The 21,973-nt window shown below is 50.5% G+C and overlaps 1 protein-coding gene across 1 annotated transcript; it reads left to right on the plus strand.

The window, feature by feature from the left end:
• Window positions 1–524: 524 nt before the first annotated feature.
• On the plus strand, window positions 525–21,332 carry LOC131205941 (band 3 anion transport protein). Its single transcript, XM_058198264.1, has 9 exons — window positions 525–584; window positions 11,256–11,708; window positions 11,827–11,933; window positions 13,759–14,365; window positions 14,449–14,595; window positions 17,425–19,373; window positions 19,437–19,631; window positions 19,699–19,927; window positions 19,994–21,332. The coding sequence occupies exons 1-9, from the start codon at window positions 525–527 to the stop codon at window positions 20,066–20,068; spliced, it is 3,822 nt and encodes a 1,273-aa protein (XP_058054247.1). The 3' UTR covers window positions 20,069–21,332.
• Window positions 21,333–21,973: the final 641 nt, after the last annotated feature.

The raw sequence follows: 21,973 nt of genomic DNA on the forward strand, positions 1-21,973 counted from the left end.
CCCGGTGGTGTTGACCGCACGAGCCGCTTTATCGGGTCGAACCCAAGGCGAAGGAAGCGAGCGGCGCCACTCTAGTGCCACTTCCTATCGGCAACGATCAGTTCCTTCGGGTGCGCCTGTGGGTAATCGTGCTCGGCCGGGTCAGTAGCAGCAGTACCGAGGTCCGAGATCGTACCGTTTTGCCGTGCGCTCCTGGAGGGCTTCTGGATTCTAGACGCCCTGTGTAGGGACCTTTTAGATGAACGACTGGTTTGTAGATGCTTACGCGTTTTAAAAGACACTATTTTCTGAAGAAGAGCCCTGCAGTGTTTTGTTAATTAATCTATGTTTTCTTCAAGGCGGAAAGCTTTCAGGAAGAGTGTGTGACCTTAGAGACGGTTCGAGTGCTGGAATAGTGTTTTACGAGCAGTGCGGTGCCAAAGTGTGATCGTTTATTTATTTAATTTGTGTGTGCAAACGACAAGACCCCCCACCAGCCAGCGCCATCGCATCGACAAGGACCAGGCAGGGACCAGCGCGAAGCCATGAGCCGACGGGACAACAACGTGAGGAAATTGTCCTTCCTCGGATTCCACACCAAGGAGGTAAGTGCCGCCTCGCGAAGGGAGCCGTAAGGGGCCCCCGATGTTGCCAGGAGCCTGATCGGTGTTGTCCTTCTTGATTAGACGGACCGATAAATGCACCGGGGGCATCGATAAGATATGCACTTTTATTTTTAATTTAATTTCCGTCAATGTCACTGTCATCGGAATGTGCGGACCTTTTTCTTGGGAAAAGGAGGAAAAAAAAGCGCAATGTGCATACCCACATTCGGGCAATTCGGGTGACGTTACGCTATCTTCCTTCAACGGTCAACGCGGGCGTGCCTTATCAATCATTTCTCACTACTCCGGTGTGAAGCCACCGTTTTATGGTTACGATAAGCGGTTGTGGTACTTAAGGAGGGTTGTAAAGTTTTCGTCTGCCCTGGCCATGTGTCGGCCGACGAGGTAAGATTGTTGTCTGGTGACGTTCTTTGCCCATTGACGGGCCAGACCGTAGGCGTAGTTTACGACTTTACGGTGACGCTTCGCTATCGCTGTAATTTCGGGCCACTCTCCGACGATGGCACACTTATGGGAAGCACTTCAATCACCCTGACTGATTATCGGCAGATGAATGATTAACCGAAATAATGCATCGTAACGGCGATGGTCGTCATCGGGAGATTACGTTTCGAGTTCCGGCTGCGGAAACATGTTGTACGAATTTTACTTTATTATTTTTTTTACTTTTCAAGGGTAAATTCAATAGGATTTTATTTCTAAGTCAACGCCGTTTTCGACGGCCCCAACAACGCTAATTGTGCGGTCACTAACCTGTCGCTGACACTAGGTCCGCGAAGACGCAATAAGCGAGCGTCACGTGGTCGCACTGCGGTGCATTTGCTGCGGTTGTCCTATTCGAACGTCAACAGGTTGTGGTCTGGACCCGTCAACGAGGTACGTTCCGGTGCGTGACACGTTAAACGCCGGAAACATGCAGGTCTCTGGGAGGTGGGACCGCGCCTGGGAGGGTTAATACATTGGCATACACCTTACATCAAAGCGGGCGCCCTGATGACGATGACGGTGGCCGTGACGTACAGGCGTATTGATTGATGATTGCGAGGTGCAAAAAATCGATACATCAGCCTACAGTACAGGTCACATGATGCATCACCTCCGGTTTTGACGGGGTTTGCGGGACAATAGTAATAAGTCCTTCTTTTGAGCATGAACAACTTTTTTGGGTAAATTCTCTTCCTTTTTATTATCAACTTTCGTCGGTTACTTTTGGTTCCGGTTCCTTCCCTAATGGCTGGTCTAGCAACAGCATCATCTAGATAGTGAATATGACTAATTATTTCGACCACTCAATTACGTAATGTCCATGCGGTGTTGCCATCGCACTCGACCTGCGTGCGTTATCCTGGACCCCGGACAGTGTTCTGTTGCATGGTGTAGGTGCAAAAGGAGACGTCGCGTCGGTTGATGGTCGATGCGCTTCTTCGATGGTCGACTTCGCTTTTCCCGGTGTTGTACCGGTGTTCAGTACCACGTGTTATGTGCGACCGGACTCGTCGCCGGTTGTGATACGGACACGCGGCCCGCTACGAACGCAGTGGACGCGAGCGAGAATTATTGGCCGCTGGCCGAGCGCATGAAGCAGCACGTGAAGTAGCCCTTTTCGCTGATTCCCTGTAAAAAATGATCGGATTATCGTGTACTGGCACCCGTTATGTGATCGATCTGTGATTAACATTGGTCCGGAAACAAAAGCGTGGCTAATAACAAAAATAGGTTAACTGGTGGCCGTTAGTGTGGTTGGTGGCGCTTGAAAATGTCTCGAATCATTCCGCTGTTGAAGCTGAAAGCCAGAGGATTCATGGTAGGTCTGTCGAAGCTGGTAATGATACCGTAATGCTGACTTTTAGTAACAGAAAAATGTGTCAATAGCGTCTTCCTTTCGAATATGAGACATGTAGTGTGATTAATTTAATGTGACAACATTTGTGGACGGCTCCACTTACTTGTATTTGATTAATATATGAGCTCCTGAACAAGGACCAAGGACACAGGCACGATACAAACACACTGGCCGGCACTGAAAAAACAATTCACTGGGCGCCTCCATCCAAAGTTGGAGTCTTCAGCATAAATTTTATTACAATGTCTATGCCATTTTCTGTACAAAATAAGTGTTATTATTGTTATTTAATAATCTGTTTCTTACTATTGCTACCTGTTTGCACCACATGCACTGACATACAAGGTGTGTTCAAAAAGTATAGCGACTTTGGTGTTTTTTAAAATATTGGTTTATTTCATTAATATCTATTTTATCCCCTTTAAAGTAATCTCCATTAGATATTATACACTTGTGCCAGCGTTTTTTTCCAATCCTCAAAGTACTTAAAATAATCCTTTTTTTGATCTTGTTTGTCGACTGTAAACCTTCACATTCGACTGAACTTGTCTCTTCGCCGTTCACATCTTCTCGACCCTCTGAGAACATTTTGAAACATCGATAAATGCTGCTTTTGGGCCAAAATAGCTTCAACATAAGCCACAACCAACATTTGGAATTCACACCAAATTGGATAGAAATTCATTGCCATCCATATTTTGGAATAGACCAAAACAACGTTCAACCTAAACTAAGTGAGCATTCAAAATGGCCGAACTTGGCAACACAAGTGAGTTACATAAGTAGAGTTACATAAGTGAGTTACATTAGAGGAAAAATCACCGAAAATAGAATATACGTAGCCCGCGGAAATCCGAAAAGCGCGATACTTTTTGAACAGCCCTCGTATACCTACGCCGTTCGAACTGACCTTGGCCCTCAAATATCGATTGAGCTGCCTTCAGCTGTGACACATCGGCCTACCTTTAACGGGGCGGCGTTTCGGGCAGTGCAAAACCTAAACTTACGCTTCCCATCGTGTGTCGGTGGCTCACCGGTTGGCCGTTCCCATCGATAGCTGAAGGCTCTGGGTAGTGATAGCCTTGCTGACTAGTGCCACCAGCGGCCGATACTATCTATAGATAATGCTTCACAACGATGTTTACACGATAAGTTGCGTCCCGGGCTGCTACTCAATTTAATATTTATGGCAAAGTAGATACGGATATTCTCCCGGTGCTGGGCTGTGTTCTGGAGTTCGAGTGCCGATTACTCACCGGGCACGGGCGGGCAAAATCAAAGCCGTTGAGTGTGCTACAAATACACCTTCATTCGATTGTTTTTAGCAGCTCCCGAGCGGGTTATGTTCGCGAGACGAAACCGTTTCGTTAAATTAGCAAAATTATCATTTCGTGCTACGGGGCAAAGGCGGTCACGTTTTCTGTTTGCCCTGCCCTGCGGCGGCGGGCACACGTTTAGAGTTCGAAAGAGGTTGATAAAGGGATCATTTCCACTGCAAAGCCGAAGCGGAACGTATCGCACGATCGCGTATTTTTTTTAGGGAGTGATAGTTAAATTGTAGCTTAAACCATTGGCAGGTGAACCCCGACACGGGGTTGGCGGTTGTGTTGTGGTGAACATGTATCGTTATCGAACGCTTGCGACCTTCCACGAACCAACGTGCAACGAGCCAGGTCCATGGCACAAAGTGCGCAAGGGATTCCGTCACATTGTAAGTGAGTTCCGGGAAAAGTGAATTATTCGTGAGCTTCGTGATGAAGCAGTTTCAAAGAAAAGTAGTTCCTAAAAGAGCTTTCCATTGTTTGTTGCTGTTCTTAATACGGCAAGTCCTCCAGAAGTGAGTGTTTTCCATCGTTTTCCTCGCCACGCTGCGCTCATAAGCTGCGTTAAACATGTGACGGATGTGACGACTCATCTGTTGGTGTTGCTGATCTGATTCTGCTTTTATTTTGCTCGTCCTTTTCTGTTTCGTCCTGTCGCGTGGCTGCCGACTGTCGGTGCCCCGGTGTTGGGGGCCTTTATTAAAGCACGTACGGCCACGTTTTTACGACCCCACGATATGCCGCTTCTGATTGCGATCTTTTCATCTCAGCATAATTGGTTTTCTGGTGGCCATCCGCTGGCATCGGGTGCGTGGTGAGGGAACTGTTCTCGGGCGCCAGCACGACCCAATGATTGATGGATTGTCCCAATAAACGAAGAAGCGGGTGACGCAAATGTAAACATGTCTGGCGGTGTGACCGCACGGTTAACGGTGCGACCGCACGGGACCATAACACAATTATCCCTCATTCGATGACGGATGTTTAGTAAGCTCTTCAATACGTATGAATTTGTGTGTTTGGTAAAGAAAAATAAAATTCCTTAACCGAATAGCGAACACTAGAAGGGCTGTGAATAATAGTTGAAATTCGTTCACACAAGTCCTAGCTCCGTTTCGAAATTCTACATTCGCTTAACGCTTCGGCCCAAATTGATTTCTCTGTCCTCCGTAATCCACTTTGGCAAGATGGTAAACAAAATGGACCGGGAGGGATTTGGTTGTGGGTCCGTAAGCAAACAACCGTCCCTCAAATTACGCATCCTTGCGAAAGGTTGATTTACTGTCGATCAGGGAGCAATCAGTGCCTCGGCTCCCGCTCGTCTCGCATATTTATGTGTTCCGCTGGAGCAACGGCGGGTAATGCAATCACCACCATTACGGTGGCGTCCAGGGTAGTCGAAAACAAAACCGATAATGCAATCAATGCGGTTGGTTTCGATTTTCATCTGCGAACTGTGAACACCTCCCGCTGTGAGGCTGACGCTCTGTGAGCGAGTGACAGTGCAAAGTGAAATATATTGCCTGAAAAATGTGCTTAATCTTGACCCAGGCGAGCTAGCGAGTTCGGTGCCATCCGATCCTCGGCCCAGATTGTGCCAATGCCCCAGAAACTTTGTCCCACCATGGCACGTGCGAGCACCGTCTCACGCTCTCCCACGGAGAGCGCTGACCGTGGGCAACAGAAAAGTGCTTGAAAAGGCCCCCCGTAAAGGTCCTGCGGGGAGACGAAAGCGACCCGAGGTGCCATGCTTGGTATGCTCCCAGGACGCCCGGGAGCTCGTTGAGCTTAAGTGTGGCAAATATTTTGTCGCACTTCTCGCCGTTCTATCACGTGCCGTTGCCGCTCACGGGATCTCACCCAGTGCACTGGGTGAGGTGAGCCGTTTTCTCACGCCGTACTCATCGCGAAGCTCACCGACAGGCCGAAGAGCGTTCCGCTTACTCACCTTTAATCAACCTTCGGGGAACCGCGAGTGGAGGCCGGGTTAGCTACAGTGAGTTTTCGATTTCGTTATCGGTGGGTATATTCGACGTTCTTTAACCTTAAAAGTTAAAATGTTTCTTTGGATCGCTAGATGCGTTAATCCAAATGAATGATTTTGTTTAGCTTTTATGCGTCATTGTAATCCTGCCCATTGAAATGGATTTCTATTTGTTTAAAAATTTGCCTCAGTTCCAATAAAGATTAAATGAAACAATAGAGGAAAAGCTCCAAGTTTGACATCAGAAGGATATTAACAGCGAGATATCACTACTCACAGCTTGGGAGCATGTCACAAGAAAAAAGGGTCCTTACTGTACAAAACCTCTCGAGCGCGAATCAACCTGTCCTCGGTGGCGAAGAAGTGTCCCGTTCCGTCGCCGGAAGCGGAAAGGAGACTAGTGGAATCGCTTGTCAAAACATCGTCACTCACCGTGCCGACTCTCTCTCTCTCTCTCTTGCACGTTGAGTTCCGCTGCATCGACAGCGCCGGCACCGAGAGACCGCTCTCGGAAAATCTGGAGAGTTTTCCACTAACGCCACCAACCGAAAAAAAGCGATTTTCGCCCGCTGTTCTCTGCCAGCTCGGCAGCGGATCCCGACGGCGCTGCTCAGATGTGCCTGGAACTTTGCCGAGGACACGTCGTCCTCGGGCTTGGCGGTCGTCCCCGTGTTCGCCCAGCCGTCCCCAGCGACTGGTAAACTGGTGGTTGTGTGCGTGTTTGTGTGCACCGGGCACTAGAAGTTTCGGTTTTCGGCTGACACAATATTCACCGTTTGGTGAAAAGTTATGACCGGTGGTTTGGTGGCGTCCCGTGCTGATCTCTGTGCCCCCCAGTGAAAGTGGTCGTCGTCTGAAGATAGGCAAAAGTTTTCCCCATCGTTGGACGTTGGATGTTTGGTGACACGAAAAGTGGAACGAAACTGTGGCGTCGGCTGTCGCTTTCGGCACGTGTTTCAACATCAGTTTACTGACGCTGCGGACACTACTAACTGCAGCTCCGGGACACTGGTCTCCCTCTCCCTCTCTGACTCACTCTTTAGATCGAGCATTCTTTCTCTCTCTCCCTCGGTGGTTGGTGATAGATTTGGAAATAGTTTGAGAGAGACGAGACCAAAAGTGGTGCTGCTTCCCGTTAATTGCTTCTCCGGCCAAGGGCACGACTATTGCACGTTGATGCACTGATTGCATGGGTTCCCTCCAAACCGTAGTTCTCCGTCATTCCGCCCGAGCCGAGTACGTGTGATTGACCCACGAAACCATTGCCCGTGTATGGGAATGCCGATAGAAGCGTGACAAGGGCCCAATGATGGACGGTTCTATTTTCGAAATTTACGAAATTCGCGCCATACTACGTGCGTCCCACAATCGGGCGGCGTGATTTATGGGCTGGAGTTCGGACGGATCGTGACGGATTCGGAGCCGATCGGCACGTCGGTCGCTGGCAGGTCGACCTTGGCCCTGCTTTCGGGTGCAAGTAATTTATTTTGCGTGACGAAGAGCGCCTAATCAATTATTGTTTCGTGAGTTTTTTACTATCTGTATAAAGTGAAAAACAAGTTCGCTTATCGTTACGGCTCGCCGTCGGACGATGGCTATGCGAAGGTAATCGTGCGAATCGCTCTCAGAACAGCTGCTTCTCGCCGCCGGGTCCTGCTTATCGCGCCAAAGGTCACCCAGAATTCGGCCCGTATCGAAGGAGAGTCGAAACCCATCGCTTTGACCTTGCGTCGTGTCTGAAACGTTATTTTGCATGCTCGCCGGTCGTGAGCATATCGGTTTTTATTAATAAATGCTAATGAGTTGAGATTTGAATAAAATTTCTCTAATTATTAAGCGAACCGCCTCTCGTCCTGTTTGAGAGTGTTTTCCTTTCCAGTTGGATGGGCAATGTTTTTTTAACCCATTTCGCTGTCACTTAAAATAAATCGAAACCCACAACAGTTCAGTATTCGTGCCGTCTGGAGTTGAATTTTCCATCCCCCAAATCTCGCCCAACGGGTTCTCGCCACTCGGCGCTTCCGAGAAAATTTGATTAAAAACAAACTTTCAACCGTGGCCGGTGACGTCACAAACCGAGCCGGGAAACCGCGGCGCGCCACACTGTCGCCGCACCGATATTATTTAATTTTTGCAAATTTGCTCTTCCAACCCAACCGGATCAGGACCTGACGACACGCTGACGACGGTGTCGGTTTCGGGGAGCACGGCTGTAGTTTCATTATGATAACATAAATATGCTAATGCGTTACACGGCCACGACGCCAGCATCCGCCGCCGCCGCCTCCGCCGCTCCAGTCTCAAGTGGCGCGATAATTTGTGGCCCAAACCAATAAAGGCTCGCTGACTCGCTGCTTGGCTCACTATCCAGTCTCCGCACTTCGTATCGTGAGCGGAAAATGCGTCGCAGAAAAAAAGTAACCTCGGCGCGAGTGGACTAAGGGTGTTGTGGAGAGTGTGTGCGATCCGGGTTGAAGTGAAATCACGGCAAAATCACGACCAGGAGGCCATCCAATACTAATCCCACCGTGGGCCGCGGGTTCGAGTGGCTTTCGATCTTATCGAAAAGTGGCCAGTCGAGTGGTTGGCACCCGTAAACAGTAGCGACCGCCGTGTTTGGAATGTGCAGCGCGACACTGAAGTGCAGCTACCGGAAGTGAAGTACCTTGGATGGGTGGGGTGTGACCCATCAGGCCCAGTGTGAAGTCGGCGTCCTCGCCTCCATTCTAATCGTGACGGCAAAACGTGACTCTTGGTCAAAGCGACCAAAATAGCAACAGAGAGAGAGAGCGCGAGAGAGAGTGAGAAAAAGCAAACGGTTTTGGGGCAGGTCGTGAAAGTCGTGCTGTGGTGCTAATCAGTCAGTCCCCAGGCAACCGTCGACTGTTCGGTAATGATTGGCATCGACCCATCATCCACCTCATCACCATCATCTTCATCAGCACCACCACTAGCGTCGTCACTCCCATCACCATCATCTCGCGCCACCAAGTCTAAGCCATCGGCATCAGCGGTGCCCGCCACCAGCACCATCGTAACGCTCCATCACAGCCACTCCGATTCCAACTGTCGGCGTCTGCTGCACGGTCTCACGCGTCGACCACGGTCCTACTACTGCCCACCGGATGGGGCCGGCTACGTTGCGTACCCCATCGTCGGGGTTCTATCGTTTCACTCGCTTGGTCACCACGATCGGCACGCTGGTCAGGGATCGGGTCGTGGGCAGCAGCACCGCGACGAAGCGATCGGGCACCCGACTGGCCGCGGCCTGTTTCGCAAAGTGGCCGCCAAGCTCATAGAACGGATCCGTCTGTCGCTGAGAACGCGCCGGTTTAAGGTTAATCTTGCGTGTTCCGTGTTCGTTCGATGTTACGGTTTATTTTTGACCTTAATTTAATGTCCCATTCGCGATCCTTTTTATTAATTTATTTCAAACCTTCCATAAGATACACAAAGGCTCGTAATGGCACGCGCGTGATCGGCAGTCGATTTCGCCCGCGATGGTGGAGACGCATGGTGCCTCACGGTTTTCCCAGCGCGACCAGGCGTCTCCATCGTTTACTCGTTTTAAATTAAGTTTCACTGATAATTAGTTTATTTGCTCGTTTCACAATTAAACGCCTTCAGCACCCCCCGAGCACGTCACGGTACGTTTGGTAGTCCCGCGTAGCGTACGTCGTTGTGCCGTTCGAAGCACTCTTTCACGGTCTGCACCACCTTCGAAGCAATGGCCCTGAGACAGGTGCTGAGACTGGTGGAGCCAACGTCAAGGAACATACTGCCACTGAATGGTGTGTTTCTATTTTCTTTGCTCCTTTGAATTCTTCTATCGTCCCACGCCACACCAGAGTTCTGAAGCAAGTCCCAGACCGAGAAATGAACGTTACGGGTGTGCAATCGGACGGCAATCGGTTATTTAATTTACCCGCACGTGGAAAACGTCTCCCGCGGTGGAGAAGCTGGAAACTCGGCCCCAAGGTCCACGAAAGTAAAACGGTAAACTGCAGCTACTCGAAATCGATGGCCAACGAAGCACAGCGTCCACTGACTGTTGGGCCTCGGAAAGGGCCATTCCCTGTACGGTGCGCTGCACTGCCACTGCAAGCGATTTGTGCCAAATCCTAAGGCAAACGTTTACTTCAGAGTCCACACCGTAGTAACTTTGCATTGAAAAACAAAATTATTTTATTTAATGTTTTTTTTTTGGTTGGGCTTTCACAAAAAGAGAAACTGAAACTGAAAACTGTGCCGAGTCAAAGAATCGGCTTTCTTGAAACAATTAGCGTGAAAAGGTACGACGCATTTTCCATCACCTCGCAAAGCTCGTTTCTAGTAGAGGTCGTCCTTCGGGACCGAAGCGGGATCATAAATAACCCAAACGTGGGCACTCGGTTCGGTGTACGAGAATGTCACTGTCATGGCCACGGTCACCGGCGGCATCGCTGTGGACGTTTTGGCAGGGATTTGTTGCTCAACGAATTATTTTTAAACTATGTAGTTACCGTCGGGCGCGACTATTCGCCCTACGCAGCGAGCGAATTGGGTAGCCAGCGTCGAGCGTGAAGCACAGGACGCTCGTGGCCCGAACCCTAGCCACTGGGTGGGGGCCGAGTTTCGATTAAACGAGTTCGCGTGACCCAAGCAATCCTCCTCGAATGACGAGCTCGCTTGACGAGAAAGCTGTAGCGGTCACGGTGCCCGATTGGGCTGCCATATCTGCCGATCGAAGACATTTCGTTCTCGGTCGTCCGTTTCGATTAAACATTCAAATCGCGCAACAAGTTGACAAGCTAAGCGGCTGATTACCGTGGAGCATGGCAACGGTGATGATGCAAATTGCTTCGATACCGGGAGTCCAGCCCATCGCTTGCGATGGTGGATTGCGATCACAGATGGCTTTGCGAGCCCCGATGACTTGTTTGCTCCGTCAGCCTGTTACACAGTCGTTTGGATTACATTTTCCCGTACAGTTCAACAAGTCATGTTCCCACCATCTTTGTTTGTTTGGAAAGGTTTCGTTAGTTTGCAATCGTTGATATATGAAGGAAGGACATTTTGTGTGTTGAGAGCATAATAGGACAAACTTCGGGTTTGGTGCTGGCTGGCTTCATCGAAGTTTGACAATATCTACTGCAAAGGCTGCATCATGCTAGGTGTCGGCAAAGCATGCCACGAACTTCACGATAATTGGGTCAGAATTGAGAGCACAGCATATTTCGCGCAAAAGCCGTGTAGTGAACGAGTGTGTGCCGGTGTATCAATTTATGTTGTTTTCCACCCGTAATTGTTGTTTTTTTTTATTTCGATTCGTAAATGGTGTCACCCCGGGGCGTTTCAGATGAATTTACGCGAACAGTTTTCTCCACCAGCCGGAGGCACTTTGCACAAGCATTTCGTGGACATTGCGCGTCACATCATCCCGCCCGAGCATGAACTGGCAAAGCATCGCGAGCCACATGGAAATCTAATTTTCTTGCACTTTTCGCTCAACATTTTCGCAGACGAGTAACGATGACCCGAACGAGGTGCACCTCGACGACGAAATCGAGCGAGTTTTCGGTACATCCAGCGTGGAGAAGGAACGATTCGAGCTGAACCGGCTGCAGGACGACGTCATCCTGGACAACTCGCCGCTCAAGTACGACGAACCGCAACCGGCGGCGGCCCCGGTAACGGGGGCGGCTTCCGGCGACACCAGCACATCGAGCGCCAGCAATGGCACCACGACGAACCCTGCCACGAGCCACGAGGCCGGCGGCCGGAGCGGGGCTCCCTCGCCGCCCACCAGCCCCATCTCGTTCTCGGCCAGGAGCGACGGACCGACGGACACGAAGCCGTCGTCCTCGTCGGCGGCCAACAGCACCACGCTGGCGGACAACACGTCGAACGATTTCAGTGAAACCGTGCACGACGAACCGATCGTCGATCAGGGCACGACGCAGGGCGAACAGTGGGTAGGTGCCGAAGCAATCCGTTTCATAATCGCCGCCCATCATTTGGTTACCGTCTTTTTTTTTTATTATCGTTATATCGCTTCCTACTTACCTTCCTTGCACGCACGCAAACAACCAGGACACGAGCGCCCGAAGGAACGTACACTTCAACAAGGACAACAAAAGCGCCCAGTTCCAGGGGCTGCCACTAGAGGACAGCAACGAGGAGCGCCGTCGCCGTACCGAGTAAGTGAACGGGGGACGCGGGTAGCGTGTGCCGGGTACCCATCCTATTGCAGTTCGGCCTGTAAATTCGACCTTCCACGAGGGCTCCAGGACTCCAGGGCAGAAGTGGCGATCGATGCGATGCGGGCTTCTCCCTTTCCATTGACAAACTCTTGTGTCTTTCTTGTCTCTCGCCCCTCACGTGTTACATCACACGGCAACTAACACAACCAAAAAACAAAAAAATGGCAGGAAGCTGCTTCAGGGTAAACCGGGGCGAAGCAGAAGGTTAGTGGCGGCAAGCCATCGGATGCAGCGGGCCAGCCGTATCCGCGTGCTTTAATGTTGCCAACGGGCCGCATAGTGCATGCTGCGTTCAGTTCCGCCCGAAAAGGCTTCGTTTCGAATGGTACTTTATGTTCGCTTCGTTGTTGAATCTGTCGGAGAGTAAAACCTGCAGCCTTGAATTATCTTATGGTTTTGCCAATTGATTATGCTCAAATGCTCGCGTTAAAATGTAACGTTCCTCAAAGGGGCGCAAGTCACTCTTTCTTAAACTGGAATGCACTGTTTTTTCCGTTAGTTTGAATAAGTTAGATCCGCAACTCGAGCTTTGATTGAACGGTCAATTATATCTTTATCTGTATTTGAGCAGCCATTTAAAAGTTGACATCATTCTCGTTGTGTTAATCAATTTTTGAACAAAATTCTTCATTTATACCATTAGACTAGTGAGCTTTTTACGATCGATATGGCAAAAGTGTGACGTTTTCCCGTCACACTTTGTATCCATTTTGGGGTCTTTGAAATTAAACAGAAACAGGAATCAAAACAAACAGGAAACACAGAGAAAATGATGTCTTTTAAATCATATTTTCTTGACGTTGATAATGCCCGATTTTTTGGCGTTCGGGGCACAACAGTGAATTCTTCGATGTTAGTATATTTAAAAAAAGATCTTTTTTCTTAATCTTTGATGTTAATACAGGGTGCGTATGCAGTATGACAGGGTATATTTAAATATTGCATAACTCCGTTGTTTTTCAGTTGATTTTGACAAATCAGTATTGTAGCGCTCTACATTGAAAATAATCGGTCAACTGTGAAAACTGCTGATTTTTTTCTGACTCCTTTCTGTGGGGCTATTCGAAGAGTAAGGTGTGTGCTAATCAACCGAAGACATTGAAGAACTCAAAGCTTATGGCTATGGAGGAGTTATTCAATATTTAATTATTCCCTAACATGAATACGCAGCCTGTATATTAAAGAAAGATTCAATAGCGTTCAACCATCATATCACTACAACGTATTAGTATCATCACCTAACTTAAGTGTCTCTGCACTAACGGCTAACAATGGTTACGTTCTGAGACAATTTTATGTCTCGAGATGTCTGGAGATGAAGACAAAAAAGATGTCTACCAAATACCAAATACCAAATTCGGATTTAAAGTACCCACGCATCACAAAACAAACCTATTAAATTACCCAATTAAAGCTCGAGTTGTTCAACTTCTTTATCTTTAGCACCGTGTATAGTGTTGATTAGTGTTCTATATTGAATCGAATTTACTACAAATTTTTCTCAAACCTATTCCTAATACTTTCATGCGATTCTTTTGACGTTTTCTGGTTCGTTACGCTCAACATTTCTTCGCTTTTCAATTCGCCCGTTACAACGTAGTGTAGTGAAAGTGGTCGTTTCCATCCTTCGTTATGTTTTTTATACATCTGGCGACCATACCGAAGGCCAAGTCGGGCAACTTCCGCCCGTTTGCACAGATAGCTATTTATCGGACAGGTGTGTGCTAACGGCCTGTGCCCTTCGTTCCACTTTCTTCCGCAGACGCCATCATCCGCACAAGTCGCGCAAGTTCTCGCTGCAGGAGTACCACCCGGAATGGCGCCGGCAAAGCGGTACCGAGGGGGGCCCGACGGGGCGGCGCGTCTCGGTGCAACCGGAAGATGCCGCGCTGCAGGAAGCCGACATCGACGAGCTGACGTCGCACCGTTCAGACGATCCGCGGGCCCTGCGCCGTCACAAGGTCAGCGCCCAGGCCGTGGCCCAGGCTGTGGCCGCCGCCACCGCTACCACCACCTCCGGCTCGTCGCTGGTCCACATCAACCGCAGGGAAACGGGAGGTGTCCCGCTCGCCCACCTGCTCCCGTCGGCCAAGTACAAGAAGCTGTACGACCACAGCCCGCACGAGGTGTTCGTGCAGCTGGACGAGCTGACCGGCAGTGGGGAGGAGCGCGAGTGGAAAGAGACGGCTCGCTGGATCAAGTACGAGGAGGACGTGGAGGAGGGCGCGGACCGGTGGGGCCGGCCGCACGTCGCGTCGCTGTCGTTCCACTCGCTGCTCAACCTGCGCCGCTGCCTCGAGACGGGCGTCGTCCTGATGGACCTGGAGGAGAAGGACCTGCCCTCGGTGGCCTACCGGATCGTGGAGCAGGTGAGTGGGGAGCCTGGGGAAACCAAAAAAACGACCCTCTGACCGCCGGCCCTCGTGCATGGGGCTTTTAACCCCTCTCGCAGATGGTGGTCGACGAGCTGATCCACGAGGACGACAAGCCGGTCATTATGCGGGCGCTCCTGTTACGCCATCGGCACGTGAACGAGAGCTCCCACGGAGGCTTCTCCTTCGGCCCGAAACGGAAGTACAGCAGCTACACGAGCCTGCAGGTGAGGCCAGCGCGATCATTGACATTTGGAAACCGTCACCAGTGGTCACTATTACGTCATCAGCATCAGCCACGCATCCGGCCCATTTCACGCTAATTAACCCGGTCGCTCCTCCATTTTGGCCTCACGACGTGCGGAAGGACGAATTATTTATGGACCCACGCACTGTTGGGTCCTTTTAATAGTTCGACCTCCGGAAGCGCCCACCATCCGTTTATTAGTTTCGGGTTTTGTAATCTTTCTTCCGTTTTAGAACCTAGCGTTTCGTATACATGATCGTAGCATGGAACACTTGGTGTTTATCGGCCACACTGACACTAACACAAACACTAGCCAATTGGTAATAACCTAGTACTAGCGCTGTACCTCTTCTCTCCCTCTCTCTCTCTCGCTCTGTCTGTGTGCTGTATGTGGGTCTCTCGGTGTGTATGTGTGCGTGGCGGAGTGCGTTTGCGATGTTGTGCGTTCTCTGCGGAGGAGAGGTGCTTCGTTGTAGAACACAGTGGAAACAATTTGACACAGTCACCCGACACACAGTCACCCACCACCAAGCGGTCATTAGCGAACCCATCTGATCGTGTGCCAACCTCTGCCATCCACTCACCACGCACTCACCTCAGCGCGCACTTCGTGATGGTGATGGGTTCATCCGGCATTCAACTGTGTGTTTGTCTTTCAATTTACATATCCTTCCGCGCGCGCGTGCATCCCGTACGAACAATACGAACCGAAACGAAATGAAAACAATTAAAACAAAAAACCACCAAAAAACCCCAGTCGTTGTCCTTGCGCGTCGAGGAAGCGAACAGCGGCAACGGCGAGGTGATCGGTGGCGTCCGGCGGCTGAACTCGTTCGTCAGCCCCGCGCAAAGCAACACGCTCAGTCCACCGTCGCTGCACCCGGGCTCGGTGTACGGCCAGAGTCCGAACCTGTCCTCCCGGCAGCAGTCGCATCCGATCGGGGCGACCCCCCACCAGCAGCAACGGCAGCAGCAGCGCTCCAAGCACTCCAGCGGCCAGGACAGCAATGGGGGGTCTGGCGGGCCCGTCGCCCCGATGACCAACCTAACGCCGGTCGCCAGTGTCGTCGGTATGCGGCGCACTAACTCACCTCCATCGCTGACAGTTGTAAATCAATCAATATACTGTATATGTATAAATAAGTAAACCTCCAAAGCTCCCCGACTTTAAGCCACCTCTCGCGGTGTGCGTGGAGAGGCTGCCCCCGTTCTTCCCAGCACCTTAACGGCAGTTGCCGGGATCCGCTTCCGGCCTTTCACACGCGAGAAAGGGCGGCTGCGGTGGGCACTGTGTCTGTCGGTAGCCTTATTAGATGGGTTTGGCTTTACGGCGACACTTTAGAAGGCGGTCTAGATTGTCCGCCATTTTGTTGTGCAGCTTTGTTTGTAGCTTTGTGGCATGTGGCATTTGGTTGGTAGATAGACTCTTTTCATATAAACTTACCCCACATGGCTTCTGCAAGGGATGGACACGGCAAAAGTTGGCGAAAGAAAGTCACTAGCGGACTTCAAACCGGGAATCATGAAATGTGGTTAATTTGGTTAATTTTCGTTGCAGCATTTGTATCTTGCCACGATCCACGATCCGATATTGTGGCGAAATTTTTCTCGTCTAACCTATTCGTCTATATTGAAATGAAAAATTCTATTTTATTCAAAGTATGTGCCATCGCTAGCTACACATTTCTTCTATCTCTCTGCTAAATCGTGGATTCCCAAACGAAAAAATTCTTCGTCTTTTGAAGCAAACCAATTAGTCATTCCATTTCGACTTCCTCGTAGGAAACGAAGTGCTGCTTAGCCAATACTTGTCTTATCGATGAAAATTAATGATATTCAGAAAGAGCCCAGTCTAGTGCACACAACGTGGGGGATAGCATCTCCTAGCCAAGTGATTTGATTGTATCCTGAACCAGTTTTGCTTTGTGTGTTTTGGAGACTATGGAGCACCTGGCGCCTCCATGGCGGACCAGAAGACACAGTTTTCTAGTCGTTTTTAGATTAAATTGATCAGTAGCGATCTGAATTAACGGTTTCGCCAGGTTGTGGAACTTCCTATGAACACCTTTCGGTCCCATCAGAAAGTCCCGTTTTGGTAGTTTCGCTAAGGTCATCATCAACCGGATGAAGTTCTCCGATCAGATTAATTCTTAGGGTTGTAGTTTGAGTTTTCCTGTGATATTTTGGATGGAAAGCTTATTTCTTCGCTCCACTCTATTCGTGTAGTCTTTGGCAAATATCACCAGAAGCTAATATTTTAATGTTACACAACAAATGTGGTTTGATTGACGAAATTTTTTAGTAGAGTACATATAATGGTTGAAGTCAATTTGCTGTGGCTACGTTTTGCTGTGTCCATCCCTTACAAATCCGCTAATTAAACTAAATGGTTTAAATAACTAAGGCCCCACATTTAAATTAGTGTAGCTTGGTAGCTTGGGACATTTTATTTAATGGGCGTTCGATTCTGTGTCCGATATCTGGTTCGGCGGGCATGTTGACGATTGGTCACTAGGAAATGAAGTGTTTTAATGTCTTACTAACCCCTTACGTCAGCTGTGTTTAGCCTTAAGTTTTAGGTTCGTGTTCCTGCATCGTTGTGTTGTTTGTTGTTTTGTGCTTCTCTGCATGGTAGTTTTAGTTTTGATGCCCTTTGATTCCCACCTCCCCCTTAACGAGCGTTCTTTGACGTGTCTGGCGTTCTTTTGGAGTTCCGAGCGCGTGCGTGTGTTGTGCAAGGACCTTACCCGATTTCCAAATAATTTCCCTTCACTGTTTTCTCGTCAAACCGCCCCCCGGGCTGCTCTAGAGCGTGGACGATAAGAAGCCACGGATCGTACCCGCGGCCGAGATCAACGGGCATGGAGGGCACAGCGACGCGCGCATCAACATCACCGAGGAGACGTATACGTCGTCACAAGAGGACATCAAGATGCGCGCACAGAAGGAGTCGATCCTGAAGCGCATCCCCGAGGGTGCCGAAGCGACGACGGTCCTGGTCGGGGCGGTCGACTTTCTCGAGCAGCCCACGATCGCGTTCGTGCGGCTGGCCGAGGGCATCCCGATGCCGAGCATCACCGAGGTCCCGATCCCGGTGCGCTTCCTGTTCATCCTGCTCGGGCCGCAGCGCGCCCAGCTGGACTACCACGAGGTGGGCCGCTCCATCGCGACGCTGATGTCGAACGAGCACTTCCACGACATCGCCTACAAGGCGGACGATCGCCGGGAGCTGCTGTCGGCCATCAACGAGTTTCTGGACGACTCGATCGTGCTGCCGCCGGGCAAGTGGGAAAAGCCGGCGCTGCTGCCGTTCGAGGAGCTGAAGGCCAAGAGCGACATGATCCGGTTGCGCAAGAAGAAGGCGCTGGACGCGAAGATCAAGAGCAAGCCGAAGCTGCTGACGAGCGAGGAGGAGAAGAAGCTGCTGGCCGCGGCCGGGGCCGGCCCGGGCGGCGATGGCGGGGACGGTAGGAAGCCGAAAAAGAACCCGCTGGAAAAGACGCACCGCATGTGGGGCGGGCTGATAAACGACGTCAAGCGGCGGTATCCGATGTACAAGAGCGATATCCTCGATGGCATCAACTCGGAAACGTTCGCCGCCACCATCTTCATGTACTTCGCCGCCCTGTCGACGGCCATCACGTTCGGGGGGCTTTCGGCGGACAAGACGCACAACCTGATCGGCATCTCCGAGACGCTGGTGGCCTGCTCGATGGTCGGCGTCGTGTTCCACCTGCTCGCCGGCCAGCCCCTCGTCATCATCGGCACGACCGGGCCGCTGCTCATTTTCGACCAAGCCCTCAACCAGTTTTGCCGCTCGAACGGCTTCAGCTTCCTGACGGTGCGCGTCTACGTGGGCTGCTGGCTGGCCGTCATTGCGCTGGCCGTGTCCGCCTTCGAGGGCAGCGTCTACGTGCGGCTCTTCACCCGCTTCACGCAGGAGATCTTCTCGGCCCTCATTTCGCTCATCTTCATCGTCGAAACGATCATGAAACTGATCTACGCGTACCGCCGCCACCCACTGCTGGCCGAGTACAACTACAAGAACGTCTCCCTGCCGACCGTTCCGACGCCGTACGCCGCGGACGACTCGATCTCCAACGGCACGGCCGGCACGACGATGCCGGATCTGCTGGTCGAAAGCTTGACGAGCATCGCGAACGCCACCGTGGCCACGGTGACCAGCAGTGCGGACGAAAGGGATTGGGTGGTTCCGGCGGACGCGATGGGACCGAAGAATCAACCGAACACGGCCCTGTTCTGTACCATCCTCACGCTCGGCACCTTCGGACTGGCGTACTACCTGAAGCTGTTCCGCAACTCGCGGATCCTGGGCCGGAACGCGCGCCGCGCCCTCGGCGACTTCGGTGTGCCGATCTCGATCGCCCTGTTCGTCCTGCTCGACTACTTGGTCCCGCAGGTGTTCACCGAGAAGCTGAGCGTTCCGGAAGGGTTGTCACCGAGCGATGAGTCACAGCGCGGCTGGGTCATACCGCTCGGGGGCGTCCCCGGGTGGGTCCCGTTTGTGGCCGGCATCCCCGCCTTGCTGGTGTACATTCTAATCTTCATGGAGACCCACATCTCGGAGCTGATCGTCGACAAGCCCGAGCGTGGGCTGAAGAAGGGCTCGGGCCTCCATCTGGACATCGTGCTGCTGTGCTTCCTCAACACGCTCTGCGGACTGTTCGGTATGCCGTGGCACTGCGCCGCCACCGTTCGCTCCGTGACGCACGTCTCCGCCGTCACGATCATGTCACGGTGAGCCCGGGAAGCAGACCTACGAAGATGAGGCTCGATTAACATTCGATTTCCATCCAACAGGACGCACGCACCGGGAGATGCACCGCACATCACCGACGTGAAAGAGCAGCGAGTGTCCGGCTTCTTGGTGTCGCTGCTCGTCGGACTGTCGGTAACGATGGCCCCGATTCTGCGGCTCATCCCGATCTCGGTACTGTTCGGTGTGTTTCTGTACATGGGCATTGCTTCCATGAGCGGAGTACAGCTGTTCGAGCGGTAAGCCCGGCCGAGCTTATGCCCGTTTGCGTGGCGTTTCCAACTCAACGTTCGTTGTTCGTTTCAGAATACGCCTATACCTGGTGCCGGTGAAGCACTACCCGCAGGTGCCATTCGTGCGGCGTGTCCCGACGTGGAAGATGCATCTCTTCACTACCGTCCAGGTTTTGGCACTGGCCTTGCTGTGGACCGTCAAATCTTCGCCCTTCTCACTGGCACTACCGTTCTTCCTCATCATGATGGTCCCGACCCGGAACCTGCTGGAGAAAGTTTTCTCGCCACTCGAGCTGCGCGCGGTTAGTACTTCCGGGCAACTGTGCCACCATGTTGCCGTGGCTAACCTTTTGCTTTGTTGATTTCAGCTCGACGGAAGCCAGCCGAACGAAGGGGCCGAGGATGAACCCGATTTCTACGAACAAGCACCCATTCCGGCTTAAGTATGGGAGCCGCTACTTTGCAGCAACGAACTGCGGTTGGTTTCGTTTTTTTTTGTGTCACCATAATGACGATTTTACGACAGATTTCCGTAAACCTTATGTATTTCACATTGATTTCAAACGTGTCTTTAGTTGTGTCCCATTGCCGGGCCAGAGCATAGGGGGTAAGAGTGTATGTGCAAACAATTTGTTGAGAGTGGCAAACTATATTTGTGTGAATCACGAAGAATCAAAACATAGCAACGTAAAGGTACATTTTCCGATGGGTAAAGTCGCGCACTAACGATATGACATTACTAAATGGTAGACACGAATCGGCATGCCGAAAATCGCACATAGAATGGTGTTACTATGGGAACGGCACAGAATCGATGGCAAATGGTGTTTGTATGTGTGCGTGTGAGTGTATGTATGTACAACAATCTGTGATCAGTATTACTTATGTGAATCGTTGAAATCGTGAGCCAGGCAAAAGAACAAAGGAGGCCGAACAGAGTTAGATAATGTAGCAGCGATGGCCGCACAAGCATAACCCCCCCGGGGAGGAGACGCATTACGAGACCGGTGTGGAATTGAGGCGAATCTGAAAAGTTGGCTGACTCTCCAGATGAATCGAGTACAGGAACAGAAGCGTGCAGTGGGGCAATTTAGAAACCTAAACTCCCCGACACTCACAACAGTATCAGGAAAACGTAAACCTGGCTATCAACGGTAACTACATGAGCTCAATTCATGGATGAAACAAATATTTTTCTGACTATGTACGGCCCGCCACTTATCCGTTTTTAACGGACTGAAGCGTGAGATTTTTGCAGGTATTGCGATGGCCAAGCCAGAGCTAGAAGTTACGACGGTATCGGAATCGGGTTGTAACCCCGGCGAATCGGTGGCACACTGATCGTGAAGAATATGTTCCCATCTTTGCTATGGTTTGTTGTTGAACGCCCTGAGAACTATTTACACACCACCGTGTCGAAGGATGCTGGGTCACGGATGGGACGGAATGATGGAGGGATGTTACTTAAAACTAATGGACCACTGCGCGACACGAGATGTAGCATCATCTTGTGTCCCCCGGGCCGAGAGTGTTGCAACTATAAACTGTTGATGCGTTTTTTTACATCTTACTTCTACCTTGTTAGATAGCGAACAACTAGTGTTGTAGTGAGAATATTCTAAAGGCGAAACTTTAGGAGATTGTAGAGTGCATGTTAGCTCTTCGCATTACTTACAGTAGAATAGTATCCGGACGCAGCGGACTAGGGCATGCAGAAATTTCACTTTTCGCGTCATCCTGCAACAATAAAAGTGCTAAAACATACTTCCCGACCGCATTGTTTGGCGTCCCATTTCCGAAGAAAATACTACAACACGCTGCGCAATTTATTACTCAATTATTGATCGGTTTCTCCGAACGTTAGTCAGTGGAAGATGCTGCAGAAAACACAATTTGGGTTATGGTTCGGTTCAGCGGGAATGTTTTAACGTCCAAAGATTTTTAACAACAAACGGTTTTTTGAAATTGTTTGCACTATTTCTGCGGGGCCAGACGAAGTGCAAATCGGGCCGCAAAAACGTCATTTCGTTTGCGCTTCGTAAATTAAAAAAAATTGGCAGCAAAAATATAAAAACGAAATGTCAAACGTATTTACATTCGTGTTTTTGTTCCAAGAAAACGGAGATAGAAGAGAAATAAGTTGATTACTGAATTTTTTTTTCGGTTATTTTAGTTTTTGTTGTTATACCAGCAAAAAAGAACATACATAATACTCTGTTTGTAAACAAAGCGTTTGGGGTTTTGCGGTCGGATTTGCGGTCGGCTGGCACATAAACGTTTTGACAGAAGCGCAGCAGTTTGGCATTAATCTGAAATGCTAAAAATGTTACGTTCCGCTTCGTCTCGCC

Source organism: Anopheles bellator, chromosome 1 (assembly GCF_943735745.2).
Source record: "Anopheles bellator chromosome 1, idAnoBellAS_SP24_06.2, whole genome shotgun sequence".
Classification (NCBI taxonomy): domain Eukaryota; kingdom Metazoa; phylum Arthropoda; class Insecta; order Diptera; family Culicidae; genus Anopheles; species Anopheles bellator.

Excerpts from the sequence above, each read along its gene's own strand:
- LOC131205941 (XM_058198264.1), top strand. The coding sequence starts at position 525 with ATGAGCCGACGGGACAACAACGTGAGGAAATTGTCCTTCCTCGGATTC. Across the intron at positions 585-11,255 it reads TCGGATTCCACACCAAGGAG|ACGAGTAACGATGACCCGAA; the intron begins GTAAGTGCCGCC and ends ACATTTTCGCAG. Across the intron at positions 19,928-19,993 it reads CGCCACTCGAGCTGCGCGCG|CTCGACGGAAGCCAGCCGAA; the intron begins GTTAGTACTTCC and ends TGTTGATTTCAG.